The sequence below is a fragment of the Eptatretus burgeri genome, chromosome 5, assembly GCF_056783735.1.
Source record: "Eptatretus burgeri isolate ZD-2024b chromosome 5, Ebu_testis_v1, whole genome shotgun sequence".
NCBI lineage: Eukaryota > Metazoa > Chordata > Myxini > Myxiniformes > Myxinidae > Eptatretus > Eptatretus burgeri.
In genome coordinates, this window is record NC_140965.1 from 19,824,638 (window position 1) to 19,846,939 (window position 22,302).

General features: G+C 44.8%; 1 protein-coding gene across 2 annotated transcripts; it reads left to right on the forward strand.

Moving 5' to 3' along the window:
* The first annotated feature begins 7,801 nt into the window (after positions 1–7,801).
* Positions 7,802–21,210, forward strand: KAT8 (lysine acetyltransferase 8). 2 transcript variants are annotated; one of them, XR_015058071.1, is made up of 11 exons: positions 7,802–8,048; positions 10,660–10,734; positions 10,940–11,118; positions 11,314–11,367; positions 11,491–11,655; positions 16,271–16,360; positions 19,697–19,837; positions 19,942–20,035; positions 20,336–20,486; positions 20,641–20,749; positions 20,865–21,210. XR_015058071.1 is itself a non-coding variant. In XM_085880923.1 (11 exons), exons 1-11 carry the CDS (start codon positions 7,856–7,858, stop codon positions 20,927–20,929), a joined length of 1,362 nt encoding a protein of 453 aa, XP_085737049.1. In that variant the 5' UTR covers positions 7,804–7,855; the 3' UTR covers positions 20,930–21,210. The 2 variants fall into 2 exon arrangements, 1 of the variants encoding a protein (XP_085737049.1); XM_085880923.1 differs by having other exon boundaries at positions 7,804–8,048; positions 20,595–20,749.
* The last annotated feature ends 1,092 nt before the right edge of the window (positions 21,211–22,302 follow it).

A 22,302-nucleotide genomic window follows, 5' to 3' on the forward strand; every position in this document is an offset into this window, starting at 1 on the left:
CTCTCTCTCTCTCTCTCTCTCTCTCTCTCTCTCTCTCTCTCTCTCTCTCTCTCTCGCCCGCCCCCTGCTGGCTGTTGGTGAGTCGAGTGGAGTGTCATGGCGGCTGTGTGGTCTTGGTGAGCTGTGATCTGCCCTGTTTTTGCGCCTATCCCCTTTCACATCGTTTTTCACCTCCCTTCCTTTGTTTCCTTCTATGCATCGTTATTTGTGCCCCCACCTTCCCCTCTTTGTTAGACCTCACGCTCCAGCTTTCCCTCGCGCCGTCGTCACCCCACCCCACCCCGCCCATCTGTCCTTGTTATTTCACGGTTTGCCCTTCGGTTCATCTCTTCCCCTTCCCTCCCCATCCCCCTGTTTTCTCCTCGCATACCTTTTCCCCGAGATAGAGAGAGAAAGAGCCCACAGCTTTTTGTGGATAGCTTTTAGTTGGCGGCCCATCCCGGCCCTTCAACTGATCGGTTTTTTCCTCACTGTAGCATTGTTTATTTCCTTTGGAAACCTGTCTCGGCTCGTTTTTAATTACTGCACGAGACCAATCACCCCTCCTCCCCCTTCCTAAATATGACTTCTTATTCCCGTTATTCGGCATTTGAAGCATTAACAAGAAAACATGGCGTCGTTTGTGTCCCGCCCGACGACGTCAGCGTCGAGGATCTCGTTATCGCTACAGGAAACATCGTCGGTACTGACAAAGTTCGTGTAGCCTCACGAATGAACAAACGTGTGGTAATCTTCGTGTCTGAGACAGAACTGGTTCATGAAATCGTATCGACCGGACTATCAACAGATGACGGACATTTCGTGCTCGTCTCCCCTCTGGACACACCGGCCGTGAAGGTCATTATCTCGAACGCTCCTCCTTTCCTGAAGAATCAGACGCTGATCTCCGAATTATCTCGTTATGGTTCTGTGGTTTCTCAGATCACCATGTTTCCTTTACAGAGCCAGGACGATCGGACGAAGCATGTGATGTATTTTCGGAGACAAGCTTATGTGGTGCTTCCTCCCTCTAACGCTGAAAGAACCTTGAACATTGTTTTAAAACTCAAAATTGATAATCATGATTACCAAGTCTACGTAACCACTGACACCCTGAAATGTTTTGAATGTGGTACTTTCGGACACTTGAAACGATCTTGCCCAAAGTCAACCTCGTCGAACGATGAAACAAACCTCGTCAACAGGAATACGTCTTCTTCTTCTTGTTCTTCTTCCTCGACGGTGAAGGAAGCGAATCCCGTGCCCTCCCAGTCCGCCCAGTCCCCTCAGTCCGATAGTCTAAACAGCAAAACGAATGTTTGTGATGGTTTCACCGTCGTTTCATCAAGGAAGAGAAAGACTTTACCTGATGGTCGTTTAACCCAGAAAAAAGGAGCATTTACAAACGAGGAATCTGTCGGTAATGTTCCCGCAGTTGTGACTGATGTCACTCTACAATGTTGACTCGGTATGGACCCGGAATGGACCCGGTATGGACCCGGACCCCGGTACCTACGACCAACAAGTTTACCCTACTTGCCGGTGAGGACAGAGACGTCTCCCTGACAGAGACCACTTTACCTGTTATCGCAGTAAATGAAACTGTTTCACTAGTTAAAAACTCTCCTATCGGAAAGTCCATTGACGGTCATACACAGACCACTAGTGATGATCCTGCTGTCACTTCGGTAAATGTTAACCCTGAATCCTTGTCAGCAGGAAATAGTGAAACAAATGTTAACCCTAAATCCTTGTCAGCAGGAAATAGTGAAACAAATGTTAACCCTGAATCCTTGTCAGCAGGAAATAGTGAAACAAATGTTAACCCTGTTACTGCTCCCATTTCATCACGTGGTGAAGCTTGAAACGCAGGAAATGTTAAAATGGATGTTTTACGAGAGACCCCCAAAGTACTGTATACCCCCATGCCGTTGGACGTCGATAACACCGTTACGGTCATGGGAAGCGATATCGCTACATCCACTGATGGTGTTTCTGTTTCATCAACTCCCCTGATTATTTCCATTACTTCACCAGGTGTTCCCACAATGGAAGAGCACATAGACGTGGTGACCAGTACAGATCCGTTTATCAATACTGACGACAGTATCGATATGCAGGACAGTGCAAGCTTGTGTGACTCGGAGACTAAAACCGACTCTGACGAATCTGACCTGGAGGAAGCAAACAGGAACAGTCAGGTGGAAACAGTGGAGAAGCTGACCAGTCAAAGTCCTACCCCCCCCCCCCTGAACAAATAAGACTCTTCTTACCAAATACATACAGGAAACGCAATATAAACCTGAAGGAATACTTTCCAGATCTACCGTCCTTCCTCGAGTGTGCTCAGGCTATTGTACGTAAGCCTGACTTATTCGGTTTCCACCAGACACACTGTCACCGCTTAAAAAAACTGATTGCCAAGGCGAAAAGGGATTCTAATCAATGATCCCACTTCTGATCCTATTCTTAGAAACTTTTATTTTCCTCATGGCCAGTTTCAAGATTGGAACAATAAATGTTAATGGTGGTGGGAGTCCGCTCCGCAAGATCCAAATTAAACAGTTGGTAGAGGTCAACGGTCTCGACATAGCTTTGTTACAAGAGACCCATGCTGTCCGATCTGTTCAGGCTCAGTGGCGACTATTTATGGACAAGGAATGTTTCTTCATTCCTTGTCTCCACGTCGAAGGCAGGCATCATGTTTGTCTTCGGGAAACATTTCCATCCGTCCTGCCTTAACTTTATGAGTATTATTGATGGACACCTTGCCTCCGTGACCTTTTCTATCAATCAGATCAAGTTCACAATTCTCAATGTGTGCGCTCCAAGCAAAAATGATGAGCGGATCTCCTTTTTTGCCAAACTGAGAAAATTCCTGCAAACACTGGATTTGCAGACTTGTCTAATTATTGGTGGCGATTTTAATCGTACTGTTAATGCTTCATTTGACCGGAACGGGCCGGAACCCCATCCACGTACCGCAAAACCTTTTGCAAACATCATTGTGAAATATAATCTTCATGATATTTGGTGCATGCAGTACCCTTCTGATTGGTCTTACACATGGTGTCGTTGGTTAAACAACCACATCTCACTTGCGAGGCTTGATCGTATCGATGTAAATTCTCATTTATTACATGGAGTTTATAAATCCGATATCGTGCCTTCTGGTTTCTCTGACCATTCCCGAGCTCAAGTCTTTATCTTTATTCAACTCTCTAAACCACGTCCAGGGAGCTCTCACTGGAAATTCAATAACAGTTTACTAGAAAACCTCAACTTCATTCAGGCCTTTGAATCCTTCTGGACGACTCTCAGAGAACAGAAGCTAAGCTGTTCCGTTAACCCGTTGATATAATATGGTGGGATTTAGTAAAAACCCAAATTAAAGGGTTTCTGTCAACAGTATCGTTTTTTCTCAACAACGGCTGACCATGAAGTGAAGAAAATATTACAGTGAGAGATTTTACATCTCCAACGGGTCATCGGACAAAATAATAGTAACATACAAAAAACCTTAACTGAGAAACAGTCCTTATTCAAGGAAATAACCGAGAGGAATGCACGTGGTGCCTTAGTTCGGATGAAGGTGCGACACCTGAATGAGGCAGACGTACCAACCAAGTACTTCTTTTCCTCAGAGAAACGTCTTCCCAGTAAACAGCTTTCTCAGCTGCGATTAGCAGATTCATCCATTACCTTTACACAATCAGAAATCAAACTTTTCGTGAAGGAATACTTTTTGAAAATATATTCAATGGAACAAATAAATCCTGTGAGTGTCGCCTCGATCTCCGTAGGCCTGTCAGTGTTGTGTGAAGATGGACGTTCCCAACTGGAAAGACCCATCACCTTGGATGAACTTGGCAATGCCCTGCACGGCCTTGCCATTGGGAAAGCACCTGGATTGGATGGACTTACAACCAAATTTTACAAGAAGTTTTGGCACTTATTGGGTCCAGAACTCATTAACACCTTGAACGCAAGCTGCCAGCTTGGAGAGCTACCTCGGAGTTGCCGACGAGCTCTTCTGACCCTCATCCCAAAAAAGGGAGACATGCTGAGTATTGAAAATTGGCGTCCTATCTCCTTGTTATGTACGGACTATAAGATATTTTCAAAAGCCCTGGCATCGCGACTTACTCCTCATTTATCCTCGTTGTTGAAGGAAGACCAATGTTACTGTGTCCCAAAACGTTCCATCTATGACAACATCTCCCTTGTGAGAGACATCATTGAACTTTTTTTTTTTTTTTTTTGTATACCTTGGTCGAGGCTCGTATGAGAGCAAACACACAACTCACATCAAGGAGGCATGAGACAAGAGGGGCGGGAATGGAAGGGACAAAACAGTGGGGAACAGACACATTAGGTGAACTGTAGAAGGGAGAGGGATGGGGATGGGACGGGGAACATGGCGAAGAGAAGATGGACATTTCAGGGACTTTCAGGAAGGAAAGCAGGAGAAATGAAGGAAGTGGGCTTGGGTGGATTATCGGGGGTAGAAAAGATCGAGGATTTGGATGGGGGAAGATAAGAGGTGGTGGTGAACAGCTGTTTTGAAAGCCTGGAGGGAAGAATGGGAAAGAATAGAGTGAGGAAGTTTATTCCAAAGGCGGGAAAAAAGAGGAATGAAAGAGTGAAGATGAGCAGTGATTCGTGATTTTGGTAGTTTTACCAAAAGGGGGTTGTTGGCGGACCTTGAGCGCCCTGTGGAAATGTGGTGGGGACAAATCGCAGAGAGAGCAGGGGGGGCAAGGCTGGAGAGGAGTCGGTAGAAGACAGAAAGACCACCGACCAACCTGCGGTGATTGAGTGAGAGGCTCAAAGACTCAGCTTCATTGCAGGAGATGCCGATGATCTTAAATGCCCTGGTTTCGACAGCGTGAAGCCGAGAAAGGTGGGAGGCAGGAGCACCAGCCCAGAGGGGAGAGCAGTACTCCATCAGGCTACGGACAAAAGCTTTGTAAGTGGTCAGGAGCTCAAGAGGGCCGAGGAAGGACTTAGCACGACGGAGGATTCCCAGTCGGCGACTGGCTTTTGAGGCGAGTTTGGAAATGTGACTTTCCCAGGAAAGGTCATGGCAGATAGTGAGACCTAGAAGCTTGAAAGAAAAGACTTCTTCCAGAGGATTGTTGAGAAAGTGGATGGGGGGGTTTTGTAAACGGTCCTTTTGAAACGGTTTTGTAAACTGTGCAAGGAAAACCCTAAAGATTTAGACTTCTTCTCCTTGATCAGGAGAAAGCCTTTGACCGTGTTGACCATCGGTACCTTTTCAAAGTACTTGAGCGGTTTGGACTTGGTTCAACCTTCATCTCTTATATTAAAATACTATATAATAATATTTATAGTGTGTTTAAGATAAACAATGAACTTGTTGCACCTTTGTCGATTAACAAGGTAATTAGACAAGGTTGCCCTCTTTCTGGGTTGCTTTATGCTCTCTCCTTCGAACCCCTACTGGTTTCTTTGCGCTGTAGACTAACAGGGGTTAGTTTGTCCCAGCTTGAACGGCCCATCAAGGTACTGGCATACGCCAATGACGTATGTGTATTCGTACAAGATATCAATGACGTTAACATCGTTTGTTATTGTTTGTCCTTATTTGAAAAGGCTTCTTCAGCCAAAGTAAATTGGAACAAAACAAGCGCCCTTTGGCTTCATCCGTTGTGCTACTTGGCGCCAAGACTTCCTGCTCCACCGTCATGGGCCAATGATGGTGTGAAATACCTTGGAGTGTTCTTAGGTAATAATACCACAGCAGTAAAGAATTGGGCTGGTCTGCTTGAGTTTGTTGAGGGTAAACTGCAAAAATGGAAAGGTCTGATCACACAACTGTCATATCGTGGAAGGGTCTTGGTCATCAACACACTGGTGGCCTCCACCTTATGGCACAGGTTCTTCGTGCTGCATCCTCCAGCGGCGTTGCTTCAACAGCTCCAGAAGTGCTTCGTGTCCTTTTTCTGGGACGGAAAACACTGGCTGCGACCTGGGGTCCTCAGTTTACCACTGACCGATGTAGGACAAGGCCTGGTCAACATAAAAAGCCGGCTAATGGCCTTTCGACTCTCGGTTGCTTTTCGCATGCAATACACGTGACCCTCTCCACCATGGGTCAACGTCGCTCGTCACCTTTTGCAACAGGCTGGGAGGCTAGGCTATGACCACTCTCTTTTCCTGATGGACCTTTCTAAAATCGACACATCCCCCCTCTCTGGTTTCTATCAGAGCATGCTAAATGCATGGCAAGCTCTGACAATAACAAGAGCTACACAATCTTACATGAAACAGATGTTTCTGGACGAACCTTTGTTCTCCAACTCCCTTTTCCATGATATGCCTGCTGATAGGTGCTTTATTCAACGCTTTACCGACAAGGACGTTAAATCTGTCGCAGATCTTCTCAGCCCAAACGGCAGCTGGATCGGAACTGATGCATTGGCAAGCCTGGTCGGTGTGCGATCCTCTCGAATCGTGGCATGCATATTAGGTAGTGTGCTTTGGACATGCACACAGCTCGCACCTGCTTGGGAGCAGGATCACCAAAACAATGAACAAAATACACATCGAATACCTTCTCTCTCTACCTTTCCTGAACTCGTATGTGCTTTTTCTCTTGCCAGCCCTCTTCCTTGTGCCCCTTCTAACGTAGGCTTCAATGGCCTTCCCAAACAAAAAGACCTTTATTTGGGTTGTGTAAAATTTCTTTCGCAACAGCAAATAACACAGCAGAAGGTTCGATGGAGAGACCTCTTACCTTGTTCTCCCCCTTATTTTCCTAACTGGAAAGGTTTTTATCATCCTCCTGTACCACCATGACATGGCGACCTCCAATGGAGACGAGTACACTGGATCCTTCCTTCTAATCACTTGTTACACCGTTTTTCAAATCTGATTGTCGATAAATGTCCTTTTTGTAAGAAATCTGAAAACCTTTTTCACATCCATGTTGAATGCCAACGGTTGGCACCTTTATTTATTTTACTTCGGAATTCTTTTGTGAGCTTTGGTTGGTTTTTAACACTTGTGTGTTCATCTACGGATTGGATATCCCACACAAAAATTCCAATGGTGTGTTTGTCAATTTCCTGCTTGCTCAGGCAAACATGGCAGTATACAAGTCAAGGAAAAGACAACTTGATGGTGTTGGAGTAAATGATGAAGATGCTTTGTTTTTGTTCCAAAACCTTGTAATAAGTTGTGTTAAATTGGATTTTGCTTTCTTTTCAGTCACTGGAAGATTACCGCAGTTCGAATCAAAATGGTGTATAAAGGAAGTTATTTGTAAAGTCCGAGAGGAATGTTTATCCTTTTGTGAAATGTTTTGTATTTAATCCACCCGATTCATCCTTTCCTTTCTTCAGAAATTGTTTCTTGGTTTTTCTTCTTTCTCTAAAATGAAAATGTAACTCCCATTTGGGGGCTTTCTTTTCAATTTTTATAATAAAAGGATACAAAAGTCTCTGTCTCTGTCTCTGTCTCTGTCTTTGTCTCTGTCTTTGTCTCTGTCTTTGTCTCTGTCTTTGTCTCTGTCTTTGTCTCTGTCTTTGTCTCTGTCTCTGTCTCTCACTCTCACTCGAACCGGAAGTGCTCAATACGACTTCCGGGTCAAACTATCAACGGGTAAATGAATTGCAGTTTCAGAGCACGTGTTTCTCTTTGTCTTTGCACACGTGCAGAACACCATGACGGAATAGTTAGCGTCAGTAACGTCGGGATTTTTCTCAACATCTCAAAAGTTTCCTCATTTGTGCCAGATTTTGTTGAGCCCTCCGTAATCATAATTTTCCTTTCCTACACTTTTTTTTTTGTGTCAGCGAATTCCGCTCGCAATCTCGAGTGCGAGTTCAAGCGGATTCGGACTCAAAGGTTAATGGCTGACGATGTTTCGGCTGAAGCTGCGTTGACTTCTGGCGCAAAACGAGAAGTATTTCAGCGTGCCGAGATGGCGGAAAATAATGGTGGAGAGTCTCGGGACGGAGGTGAAGGCGAAGGAGAAGCTGAGGCAGAGGTCGCGGTGGAGATCGGAGAGAGTTACCTGTGTCAGCGGACGGACGGAACCTGGCGTGAGTGAAGGGGAGGGAGGTTGATAACACATGAACATGTTCTTTAGTTTGTTGGTTGAGGTGAAATAACACAACCATTGACGCAAATGTACTGGTTGAGTATCTTGAGGACTCCTCATCCTCATCCTCCTCCTCGCTACCCCCGACCCTCCTCCTCCTCGCTACCCCCGACCCTCCTCCTCCTCCTCGGTCCCCCCGACCTTCCTCCTCCTCCTCCCCCTCCTCCTCCTCCTCCTCCTCCTCCTCCCCCTCCTCCTCCTCCTCGCTACTCCCGACCCTCCTCCTCCTCCTCGCTACTCCCGACCCACCTCCTCCTCCTCGCTACTCCCGACCCACCTCCTCCTCCTCCTCGCTACCCCTGACCCACCTCCTCCTCCTCCTCGCTACCCCCGACCCACCTCCTCCTCCTCCTCGCTACTCCCGACCCACCTCCTCCTCCTCCTCGCTACCCCGACCCACCTCCTCCTCGCTACCCCCGACCCACCTCCTCCTCCTCGCTACCCTCGACCCACCTCCTCCTCCTCCTCGCTACCCCCGACCCACCTCCTCCTCCTCGCTACCCTCGACCCACCTCCTCCTCCTCCTCGCTACCCCCGACCCACCTCCTCCTCCTCCTCGCTACCCCCGACCCTCCTCCTCCTCCTCGGTCCCCCGACCTTCCTCCTCCTCCTCCTCGCTACCCCCGACTCACCTCCTCCTCCTCCTCGGTCCCCCGACCTTCCTCCTCGCTTCCCCCGACCTTCCTCCTCCTCGCTTACCCTGCCCCTCCTCCTCCTCCTCGCTACCCCCGGCCCACCTCCTCCTCCTCCTCCTCCTCGCTACCCCCGACCCTCCTCCTCCTCGCTACCCCCGACCCTCCTCCTCCTCGCTACCCCCGACCCTCCTCCTCCTCCTCGGTCCCCCGACCTTCCTCCTCCTCGCTACCCCCGACCCTCCTCCTCCTCGCTACCCCCGACCTTCCTCCTCCTCGCTACCCCGACCTTCCTCCTCCTCGCTACCCCCGACCTTCCTCCTCCTCGCTACCCCCGACCTTCCTCCTCTTCGCTACCCCCGACCTTCCTCCTCCTCGCTACCCCCGACCTTCCTCCTCCTCGCTACCCCGACCTTCCTCCTCCTCGCTACCCCGACCTTCCTCCTCCTCGCTACCCCCGACCTTCCTCCTCCTCGCTACCCCCGACCTTCCTCCTCCTCGCTACCCCCGACCTTCCTCCTCCTCGCTACCCCGACCTTCCTCCTCCTCGCTACCCCGACCTTCCTCCTCCTCGCTACCCCCGACCCTCCTCCTCCTCCTCGCTACCCCCGACCCTCCTCCTCCTCCTCGCTACCCCGACCCTCCTCCTCCTCGCTACCCCCGACCTTCCTCCTCCTCGCTACCCCCGACCCTCCTCCTCCTCCTCCTCCTCCTCGGTCCCCCGACCTTCCTCCTCGCTACCCCCGACCATCCTCCTCCTCCTCCTCGGTCCCCCGACCTTCCTCCTCGTTACCCCCTCCTCCTCCTCCTCGGTCCCCCGACCTTCCTCCTCCTCGGGCCCCCGACCTTCCTCCTCCTCGCTACCCCCGACCCTCCTCCTCCTCCTCCTCGGTCCCCCGACCCACCTCCTCCTCCTCCTCGGTCCCCCGACCTTCCTCCTCGCTACCCCCGATCCTCCTCCTCCTCCTCGGTCCCCCGACCCTCTTCCTCGGTCCCCCCGATCCCCACCCTCCTCCTCCTCTGTTCCCCTTTGAACCAAAAGCAATCACTGAAAACATTGAAGTACCGCTCATTTACGACCGAATGATCCCATCGGGCGTGAACATCGAAAACAAAAGCCTTGTGACCACATATAAAACTTGGGTACAAAAAACAAGAGAAGAAGGCATTGCTAATTGAGGTGTTAACACCGGTGATTTTGGACTAACGATGCAGAATTCAAGAAAATGACCAAATACCAAGACCTCAAAAGTACGAAGTGAAAAGATCCTGGAATCTGAAGAATGTCAAAGTTGTACCAGTGATAATGAAGAACCTCACAGAGATATTAAAAACCATCCTTGGGAATATCACGACAAACGAACTACATTTGGAAGCCGTCCTGGTTTCAGGAATGATCCTGAAGAGAGCCCTCGGCACAAAACTTTGAGAACAGAAAACTTCACAGCTTGATCCGTGAATCATGACCCCTTACCGAAATGAAGGTGGATACTTTGAGTCCGCCCTGGGAGGACTCCATTCCACATTCTGAAACCCCATATGTAGATACCAATCAACGACGCACACGCTCGCACACCCACACCTTTTATTAGTATAGATAAAGGGTTAGACGTCTGACCATTTTTTTCAGCGCTCATGGACCGAAACTGATTTTGATTGTGACCCGTCAAAATCGCCAAACACTTTAAATAGACAACCCATTGGTGTAGACCATCTGCCATATAAACTGTAATTAAGGACATTAAACAGCACCAGTTGTAAACGGACCTGTCAAACTGGACCTGTCAAACCGTATAGTCTTTGATTTCACATGAGCTATGTTTGTTTGTGTTTGTTTCATCCCGTCGCGTGCATTTCGAGTGAAATATGAAAGTGTTCTAACATTACGAGATCAATTTTGATCTTGTCTGGATGTTGTAGATTCCGCTGAAGTTATCCAGTCTCGTGTGAACGAGCAGGAAGGCTGTGAAGAATTTTACGTCCATTACGTTGGATGTAAGTACGTCGACACTGACAAATGAAGGTCTGTGACCAATACACGAATTCCTGTCGTGTCCACTTCGAGGCTTCTCTTCCACCGATATAAATCGATCAAAACAACAATTCCTTCCTTCATATTCCCTTTCTCTTTCCATAAAATGATTTTAAATCGCGTGTTGTTTCATTTTGTCTTCTCTCATCCCCACCATCCCCTACCAAGTTAATCGCCGGTTGGATGAGTGGGTAGGCAAGCATCGCCTCGCCCTTACCAAGACTCTTAAAGATGCGGCTCAGAGGGGATCGGTGGGATTTTCGCCAGGAGAAACGGGATCCGTGCCCGAAAGAAAGATCACACGCAACCAGAAAAGGAAGCACGACGAGATAAACCACGTGCAGAAGGTGGGACGGGCCTTTTGGCGAGTGGCTCTTCCTCTCGGTGGTGGTCTGTTGTACTTGGCCAATTGGGATCCATCTATTCCTGTACCTATCCATCTGCAATGTTCCAGCCCTGTGCGCGCAGTCCGTACTTCGACCCGAATACCGTGTACAGTGCCACCTTTGATCTGTTTATTGACACTTTTGTATAATTTCCAGACTTATGCTGAGATGGATCCAACCACCGCTGCTCTGGAGAAAGAACATGAGGCTGTGAGTTAAATGATTTTTCCATCACATTTACAGTACCATGAGCCCTCATCTTGTAATTGGTGGCGATCCTTGCTTTGCTCCAAATGCAGATCCGCACAATATGGCCCACTGTCGTACGTACAGATAACCAAGGTGAAATATGTCGATCGAATCGTGATCGGGCGCTATGAGATCGATGCCTGGTACTTCTCTCCGTTTCCTGATGAATTTGGGAAGCAGCAAAGGCTGTGGCTTTGTGAATTTTGCCTCAAGTACATGAAGATGGAACGCACCTTCCTTCACCACCAGGTAAACAACTTTTCTTATTCAATTGTAGAATGAAGAACATCTTGCTGGTGTTGAATGCTAGCTTTTCCTCCGACGAAGGGTTGACGGTCTAAATGACTGAGTCTCCTTGCTTTCCCAAAGCAGTTGGCATACTTTGTAGAACGTTGTCAATTGGTCCACTGCTCTCGTCTCATTGCATGTTATTCACTAGTTAATAGTTATGGGAATGAATCGGACTGCCTTTGCTGCTGGGTTTTATTTTCATTGAAGCCTAGCAAATATAACTCATCACTTTGCTGATGGGAATATAAGGACAGGGTGGGAGAGGTAGGAGGGAAAGGGGAGGGGGGAGAGCGAGGGAGGGGAGGGAGCAACCTATGAAATAACACGTGGAATTATGTAGTAACCAAAAAAAGTGTTTAACAAATCAAAGTATATTTTAGATTCTTCAAAGAAGCCACCCTTTGCCTTGATGACAGCTTTGCACACTCTTGACATTCCCTCAACCAGCTTCATGAGGTAGTCACCTGGAATGCTTTTCCAACAGTCTTGAAGGAGTTCCCACATATGCTGAGCACTTGGTGGTTGCCTTTCCTTCACTCTGCGGTCCAACTCATCCCAAATCATCTCAATACCGAAATAACTTCTATAGGACCTGTATGTTGAGTGCTCATGGCTTCCAGATTCGTAACACTATATATAGTTATTATATAACACTATATATAGTTATTATATAACACTATATATAGTTATTATATAACACTATATATATATATATATATATATATATATATATATATATATATATATATATATATATATATATATATATATATATATATATATACATACATACATATACATATACATATATATATATACATATATATATATATATATATATATATATATATATATATATATATATATATATATATATATATATATATATATATATATTGTTACGAATCTGGAAGCCTTGTGCACACAGACAGACAGCCGTTCCCATAGCTTAGTTATTTCGATAAGTGTGTGTTTCTAGTTAGGGCCCCCTACCTGTGACTAAAGGGAATTAAGTGTACGTGCGCTACGGAGTTATATTATAGATAGGATTTTGACATCACTTATATCTTGAACAACAACATGCATTCACTTCGCTCTCTCCCACCATCCTACACTGACGCCATTGCCTACGTGCGTGTCAGCACGTACGTGGGCGGAGTTCACGAGGACCTGACGTCGCTGTCGCCCAATGAGGGAGATGCGAGCGAGTTCCCGACAGTCGACCAATAGGCGCAGGCCACGCATGAGGAACCGCGCCCGAGAAGACGACGAAGGAACAGAGAACAAAAAATTGGCGCCCCGTCTTCTCGAGCGCGTGTTCTGGTTTGATTGACATCTCGTCGCTGGCGCTGGTCTGGGCACATCTCGTCGCTGGCGCTGGTCTGGGCACATCTCGTCGCTGGCGCTGGTCTGCGTCTGGCGGCCCTGGTCCTTCTTCTGGCGACTGGAGCCGGATCCGGGAGGGGGGTGGACGCCCAGCAGCGAGTTCGCGGCCAGGTAGCCTGCCACGTTCTAGTCCCTCAGCTCAACTTCCCTCCGAGCCAAAGGAATAATAAAGACCATTTTTGGTGTGTGTCTGTCTGTGGCCCCTTCTTTAAGTAGGTACTGTTAAGTGCTTGTGCTGTACATGATTTCATTTCTTTATAGTCGGTTTAACTCTGCTCTTGTGTGTTCCCTTCCCCACCTATTGTAAATAAATATCCATTTGTTGAATGTTTCAGTTCGTACTCGTCCTTTCCTTCATTGGTTTAGCAAGGTGCATGTTGGGTGATTAAAATGGCCGTTGTTGCTGTCGATGAACATTTGGACCGCTGCGACCTCAGTAACCATCCGCTCGGGTTACGCAAGGGTCGAGCACGGAAACGATTTGTCCCGTTCGAGCTCTGTCGAGGGTGTGAATACTCGGTAGTTCGCCACGTGGGCCTCTAGGTATCTTGAAGTTTGGCAAATAACCCTGTACCACGTGGTTGATTTATTGACTATTCACGGTCCTGTAAGGGACACGTACCCTCGGAGTTATCCGAGGGTGACAATCTAGATTCCGGGTGTTCGGTGGAGCCGACCCTACTGCTCCACTTAGCGGTCGTGCTCGCAGCCGATACCTGGCCCACAACAATATATATATATGTATATATATATGTATATGTATATGTATATATATATGTATATGTATATATATATATATATATATATATATATATATATATATGTATATGTGTATGTGTATATATATATATATATATATATATATATGTATATATGTATATGTATATGTGTATATATGTATATGTGTGTATATATATATATATATATGTATGTGTATATATATATGTGTATATATATATATATATATATATATATATATATATATATATATATATATATATATATATATATATATATATATATATATATATATATATATATATATATATATATATATATATATATAACAGTATGTAACATGCTTCAATTGCAATGTGATTACCTCTGCTACCGAGGGTGAAGGTGGTTATGTTTTCACCCCTTTGTCTGTCTGTCTTTGTGTGGACGGATCCGGATGAAATTTGGTGGGCGGGTTGGGTTTTTGACAAAAGAATTGATTCAATTTTGGTGAAGATCCGAATCTGGATCTGACTTCTAGAATTTAAGTGATTCTTCACCACTGACAGGGCCCAAATTTTTACGTAGCACGATATCTCAAAAATTTGTGGACGGATTCGGACGAAATTTGGTGGACACGTTGGGTGTGTGACAAGGAAGAATTGAATAAATATTCATGAAGATCCAGATTCAATTTTTTTTTTTAAGTGATTCCTCACTATTGAGAGATAGAGCTAAACTAATACGTAGCACGATATCTCAAAAAGTTATAGATTGCTTTAATGAAACTTTGTGGACAGGTTGGGTGTGCAACAAAGACAAATTGATTAGATTTTGGTGAAGATTTGGATACGAGAATTATTTAATTTTAAAGTGCTTCTTCACCACTGACAGGGCCCAAATTTTTACGTAGCATGATATCTCAAAAATTTGTCTACGGATTCGGACGAAATTTGGTGGACACGTTGGGTGTGTGACAAGGAAGAATTGAATAAATATTCATGAAGATCCAGATTCAATTTTTTTTTTTAAGTGATTCCTCACTATTGAGAGATAGAGCTAAACTAATACGTAGCACGATATCTCAAAAAGTTATAGATTGCTTTAATGAAACTTTGTGGACAGGTTGGGTGTGCAACAAAGACAAATTGATTAGATTTTGGTGAAGATTTGGATACGAGAATTATTTAATTTTAAAGTGCTTCTTCACCATTGATGGGGCCAAAAACGATATATAGCATGATATTTCAAAACTGTATTCAGCCCGATATGTTCTTGTGGATCAGGCATTACGTGGCGGAGGTATGCGTTCCACCAAGTGCCCTTCTAGTTTCTGGCTGCTGTCAATTTCCTCCTTATTTCCTCAAAGCCCAGGAACCGAAACTCACTTTTCCCATTGGCCCTTGGTTTCCACTATCGCAGCATTTTCCAGGAACCTCACAAATGCAATATTTGAGGGTTTACTATGCATATAATTGAAGTTTTCGTTTTTTTAAATAATAGTTATAATAATTTTATTTTCATCTTCTCTCATTTCTTGTCACTCAGTGTGACTGGGTTTGTTGGAGTGGCACAAACAGGGACCATCGGTAATGCTGGAGAGGTGCCGATACCCTGTTGTGGTTTGGAAAGCAATTTAACTCATTCTTTGGAGGAAAAAGTACATGCTTTTTTTTAGATAGTGCAACACAAAGCACATGATCTGAAATCTTTGGTGTGCTTGTTAAACTCTGCCATCGAAGATGGACGGAGGTTACTGTTTTCACCCCTGTCTGTTTGTTTGTTTGTTTGTGAACAGTATTTCGGAAAAACTCCTGGACGGATTTCAACGAAACTTGGTGGGGGGATTAGGTATGGTTCAAGGATCATGCCATTCGATTTTGGACTTGGTCCAAAGTCAATATGGCCACCATAGTGACCATTTTGAAAAATATTTGAATTTTTGTTTTTGCATTTCTACATGTTTTAAGTGATTTCCAACCCCCAAAAAAAATTTGTTAGAGAAAAAAAAAATTTGCAACTTTTTTCAAAAAAATTTCGGTTTTATTTGAAAAATATTTGAATTTTTTTTGCATTTCTACATGTTTTAAGTGATTTCCAACCCCCCCCAAAAAATTTGTTGGAGAAAAATAAAATTTAGAAATTTTGCAACTTTTTTTTTCAAAAAAATTTTGATTTTATTTTTTTGGCATTTCTACATGCGCGTCGATCTCGTTTAGTTTATTCAATCGTGGTTCAGTAGAGTCTCCGTTTTGACCTACAATGAATAGGATATCAGGTTCACTTAAGTGACCCAGCAGTATTGGCGGCGGAGGTTTTGCACTTGACCGAGTGCTCCCCCTCTAGTTTCGTTTGTTTTGTTTTTTTTTTCATTAAAAAAAAATACATGCATCTCTTCTGGAGTAAGTTTGAATTTGGAATCGGTTCTACTTCTAATCACTGAATGTGTGGGTTTTGTATTGTTTTTCAGAATGTATGCCAGTGGAGACAACCACCAGGAAAGGAAATATACCGCAAGGGGCACGTCTCTGTATATGAGGTCGATGGGCGGGATCACAAGGTGAGCTTTGGCTTTGATAAGTAAATGATTGTTCAATACTTTTAAAAGTCAGGGTGAAGTGAACTTGTAAGGACAAGTGTTTCTCCTAGATAGGCCAGCCTTCTGCCATTTAGCGTTTCTGTTCTTTTCTATCCTTAACCACACCCCTGTCCCCCCCCCCCCCCAACTGCTGACTCTGATGACTCTCTTCACAGAGCGTTGGTGTTGCCAAAGTGCCTTGAGTATGGGTTATACTGGGTGGTTTGCCATTGCCTTCACAGTAGTTAGGGAAGGAAGTTGTAGTTTGCTCAGGGTGCTGGCGATAGCTTGCCTTCTGTTCGCGAAGGACACCATGGGGTCTTTAGCATCCACCAACTAATGCTGGCAGACGGGACACCAGTTTAACATCCATCCAAGGGACGGTATACACATTGATTAATGACAGTTTATAGTTGGTCACTATTTTCTAAATTTTATTTTGTGTTGACTGTAAACCAACAAGTGCACGTGTTTGAATTATTTATGTGCAACGAGGCTCGTGGAAGAGCTCGGTTAATTATTTTGCAAGTTTTCTCAATCCACACCAGCACGTTTTCATTTGGGCATCACTGGAAAATCTTTCTGTTTTTTTTTAATAGGTTGAGGGAAAACTTCATCGTCTGACATTAGAGCAGGAGGTTCTCGATGGAAAGCACATAAAGCATCAGTTCCACTTTTGTCTCGATGATTAAATAATCGTGCAGAGCATATGAAAGGCAGGGTGTGGTGTTCTCATGTTTTGTGTTTGTGAAGATGTTGCTCAATACATTTTTGAAATATCATGCCATGCAGTACTATATCATTTTTGGCCCTTTCTCTCAATGGTGAAGAATCACTTTAATATTCTCGTATCCGGATCCTGAATTTCACCAAAGTGGAATCAATTCGTCCTTTGCACACACCCAAACAGTCCGTCAAGTTTCGTCTGAATCCGTCCATAACCTTTTGAGATATCCTGCGAACCAATAGATGGGTGAGAACGTAACCTCCATCCACCTTCGGTGGCGGAGGTAATAAATGAAGTGCATTCGCAATCAGATATAACGAAAACGCACAATACAGGAAATAAATCTAATCAAAATGGCAATGAGCGCACAATAGATGATGCCCTGTGAGGTCTTTTAAAAGATACCGGAACCAGGGATCGAAAATTCTCCACCGTGACCATGTCTTCAGTCCACAGCTGCAGCACCCAGCGGAGAGACGAAGCGTCTAGCAGGCAAAGAGATTGCTGATAAAGCAAAGCCCCATGAAGTTGTAGGGCTGCCAAGGACATCAGCGTACCATGTGTTCAGTGGAAAACATGTGACTGAAGTTTTATGCCATGACTTTAGGTCGTGCATGTGATGTAACCAAGTTTGATGTAAAACGTATATTATGTTACGCCCATATCTTGCTTCATGCACACATATGCTCCACCCGTGTTGTGTCATCTCTGTTGGCTGAGGATGGAGGCACTTCCAGGATGGTGCGTACATTATGCCAGGCCCCAGTCGAATTAAAGCCGGTCTCCTATAAGAGAACATGAGACCATTCTCAATTTTAACCTCCCCCATGGATTAACCATTAAGGCCACCCGAAATGGTTTCTCAGTTGGACCGACCCACACACATGGTGCTAATCCTCATCCAGTTAGCGTAGTGCTGATTTAGTTGCTAAATTATTCCTGAGTTGATCCCCTCTAATGCTCTTGTATTCTCTGCCCATAATTACGTGTTGATGGCCTCTGGCGTTTATCCATTCAAACCAAAAATATTTGACCCCTGGCCTTTGGGACTTTGCTGTTGTTTTGACTTTTACGCGTACTGTATATGTAAAATTGTAAATCCAGTGGGGGATGCTGCGATGTAGGAGGTAACTCAGACATGCAGCACGTACAGTATCTTGCCTTTACTGAAAAGTTTCACATACCTCTCCTCATCCGTCCAGCAGTCTTATTTCAGGAGAGTGCATAACAGTTTCCACAATACCGAATTTTTTCATGCAGATAAACATTTAACAGCATCAAGCAGCAGCTACAATGTAAAGATGTCGCATTAAGGAACGTGACAAACATTTAGCAGCATCACGTCATGCACGCAACAGCCGTAACGGAGACATCATTGGGAAATGTGACGAATAGAATCTTTGGTGATATTCGCAGGACCAAAGCAAATGCAGAATTAACTAGAAGGGCACTCGGTAGAGCGCATACCTCCGCCACGCAATGCCTGATCCACGAGAACATATATGGAGCCAAATACTTTTTTGAAATGTGTTGTATATCATTTTTGGCCCTATCTCTCAATATTGAAGAATCACTTCAAAAATTATCAGATCCTTATCTTCACAAAAATTGAATCAATTTTTCCTTGTCACACACCCAACATGTCCACCAAGTTTCATCTGAATCTGTGCACAACTTTTTGAGACATCGTGCTATGTATCGGTTTTGGCCCAACCTCTCAATGGTGAAGAATCACTTAAAAAAAATTATCAGATCTGGATCCAGATCCGGATTTTCACCAAAATCGAATCAGTTTGTCCTTGTCACACACCGAACCTGTCCACAAAATTTCATCTGAATCTGTCCACAACTTTGAGATATCCTGTACACAAACAGACAAAGGGGTGAAAACATAACCTCCTTCACCTTTGGTGGTGGAGGTAATAAATGAGAAATATATTAACCAATGAAAGCCAACAATCAAAAGTTAAATTGTGGGTCAAAGCTTGGGTGCCTTAAGAAGAAAATAAGACATAAAGGAGAATGGTGTCATATGACAGAGGACAGAGGAGCAGAATACCCAACTGTCCTCTCTAAACCCGGACGAATGGCCCCCATATCCATGATGCATGAGTTTTTATAGGTGGGAGGAAATGCAATCGCCCGTGGGAAACGATGTTTTACGATGGTCCGAATATCTACTATCTCGTACGTGGAGAGCATACATTTGTTGACTTCGCCATGGCACCAAATATATTTGCCCCACTCTTCTCTCCCACCCCCACCACCCCCCCCCCAATCCCCAGATGTTTCTAGTTGCTGAAATATTCGATGAAATAACGAAAAATAAACAAGGTTTCATTCTTGTGGTTTAAACTCCTGGAAACTTGGTCTTCCATGGCAGTGTGAACCCTGTGTTGTGTTGTGCTATAAACAAGGGAAACTTCCTGCTGTGATTTCGTTGAAAAGCGACACTTTAAAGGGCAACATGCACTAACCAATTCGATTTTGAACATGATCAGTTGTTGGGAGGTTTATATTAACTGTCATTTCTTCACTACCTTCCCTTCACCACCACCACCACCACCACCACCACCACCACCACCACCCAGATCTACTGCCAGTCTCTGTGCCTGCTGGCTAAGCTCTTCCTTGATCACAAGACGTTGTACTTTGACGTAGAACCGTTTATGTTCTATGTCCTCACAGAGACCGACCGACAGGGTGCTCACCTCGTGGGATACTTTTCAAAGGTACTTAACAAATGGTGAGAGATACTGAGTGGAAAAATAATGGAGCAGATTAGAGTGTGAATTGCTCATGCGATCATTGTTCCATCGGCGTCGTAACGTTGCAGGAAAAAGAGTCTCCGGATGGAAACAACGTAGCTTGTATCCTGACCCTTCCTCCTTACCAACGCCGAGGCTACGGAAAGTTTCTCATTGCCTTCAGTGAGTTCGATGTTGAGAACTTTAACTCTCACCTTGCTCGCTCCTCTTCTTTTTTTTTCCGTTTCTTCCATATAAAGGATTGTCTTGTTGTTCAACCAATGCATAATGTCAGATTCTACCTTCAGTGGTGATGTAAAATGTGTAACCAGTAAGCAAAGGGATATGGTTAAGGTGTTCTCAGAACCAGCAATGGATCGGTTGTGAAAGCTCAACTGGTGTTTAAAAAACAAACAAACAAACACTAAATGGAAACATTTTTCACCCTGGATAACGAACTCGAGAAGTCTTGTGTTCATGCAGGTTACGAGCTTTCCAAGCTTGAACACATGGTTGGATCTCCAGAAAAACCTCTTTCCGACCTGGGCAAGCTCAGCTACAGGAGCTATTGGTCATGGGTTTTGCTGGAAATCTTAAGAGACTTTCGAGGAACTCTGTGCGTCCGTGACCTCAGGTAAACCTTTTTCCTCGCCACGTACTTTTGGTGAGTTGCTTTGCTGCAGACTTCTTTGATTCATCTATGTCCTTTACCCAGCATTTTGATGTTTGTCTGCTCCTGCAGTCAGATGACCAGTATTACACAGACAGACATAATTTCTGCACTGCAGTCCCTCAATATGGTGAAATACTGGAAAGGGCAGCATGTAGTGTGCGTGACACCCAAGCTGGTTGAAGAACATCTGAAAAGTGCTCAATACAAGAAGCCACCTCTGACTGGTAAGCTTTGTGCTGCGCGTTTCCTTCGTTGGATTGGTTCCTTCCCACCCAGAGTAGTCCTTTCCATGTTTCTCTACCTGATTGCAGTTTCCCTCCCACTTTTTCATTTCGACAGTTGACACGACTTGCCTTCGATGGGCACCTCCCAAGCATAAACAAGTCAAGATTTCCAAGAAATAGTTCTTTGAACAATAATAAACAAACTCTGACTTTTCTTTCCCACATCTAAGCATGGCACGCCATTATGCCGTTTCAAAGCTGGGCACTGGGCTTGGAGACTTACACCATGCTTGTGTTTAAGTACAAATGTGGGCCTTTTCTCTGCTTCCTCAGCTGTTCAAGTGTATTCACTACATCTGCAATTAGTTTTTGATGGATGGCACACATGCCAACTGGATTGTTGTTGTTTTGTAAATAGTGTACATACGTTTGTATTAAAAACTGTTTATCTGCCTGAAAAATTGGACATTGTCCCATTCATCTCTCAAGATAATGGACAATAGAACCTAAACTAATGTTCACTCAAACTTTTATTTTAAATGGACCGAACATGCTTTGCTTAACCTACCGTGTAATGAATTTATCTTCGACTTTGGTAAGATACTGCCCAGGTGAGGAGATCAAGCCTTCACCACCACAAAATAGTCGAACCCCATTGTCTGTGCAAATTTCACCCCACAATGATGAAGCAAAAGGTTTGACATAATCGATGTGTTCAGCCTATTCTGCTGGCAGGATGGCCTGGTGGTACACGTATTCGGCTCGCGTCTTGCCTGGATTTGAATCCCGACCCAGCTATAAACTCATGCCGGTGTTTCACAGGCAAGGTGATTCATCAATTTGTCCATTTTTGAACACATGCGCAAATAGATGTCCCTTCGATGGACGTTCAACTGCATTCCCGTCTGCCGGCATAGGATCCCTTGGTATAGTACGTGAAGAGTAGGTGAGCTGTCACTGACATCATAAACAAATTCCAGCCTATTTGCAAAGGGCTTGGGCCAAGCTTCATCCATGGTGTTTGCCAACATGGTGTTCATCCGTCCCTCCCTTGGCCAACTCCACAACAATGGGAATAATTGTGGCTGTTAAAGAGTAATATCAGCCCATTCAAAGGTTCAGATTCCAAATGAGTACTTCCAAACCTTCACTACGGTTGAGAAATTCAAGTTTTAGGGAGAAAATAATCAGCTGCCATGGTATTGCCGATGAAGGAAAATGAACGTATAACACAAAATCATTCAGGGACTAGAATGTATACCAAGAGTTTATCCAGGTGCTAGAATGGCCTGGAACGTATACCAAGAGTTCATACAGGGGTTATAATTAACTAGAATGTATATCGATAGCTCAGCCAGGGACGAGAATGGGCTAGAATGTATACTAATAGTTCATCGAGGGATTGTAATGGATTAAAACGGATACCATGGGTTCATCCAGGGGCTAGAATGTAAATTAGTGTTCAACAGAATCATACAAGAAAAGGTTATTTTTGTCACTAAATCCAATAATCAATTCTAAATGGCAGATGTAACATTTAGCCTCTCATTTAT

Excerpts from the sequence above, each read along its gene's own strand:
- KAT8 (XM_085880923.1), top strand. The coding sequence starts at position 7,856 with ATGGCTGACGATGTTTCGGCTGAAGCTGCGTTGACTTCTGGCGCAAAA. Across the intron at positions 20,036-20,335 it reads AAAGTTTCTCATTGCCTTCA|GTTACGAGCTTTCCAAGCTT; the intron begins GTGAGTTCGATG and ends GTGTTCATGCAG. Across the intron at positions 20,750-20,864 it reads CAAGAAGCCACCTCTGACTG|TTGACACGACTTGCCTTCGA; the intron begins GTAAGCTTTGTG and ends TCATTTCGACAG.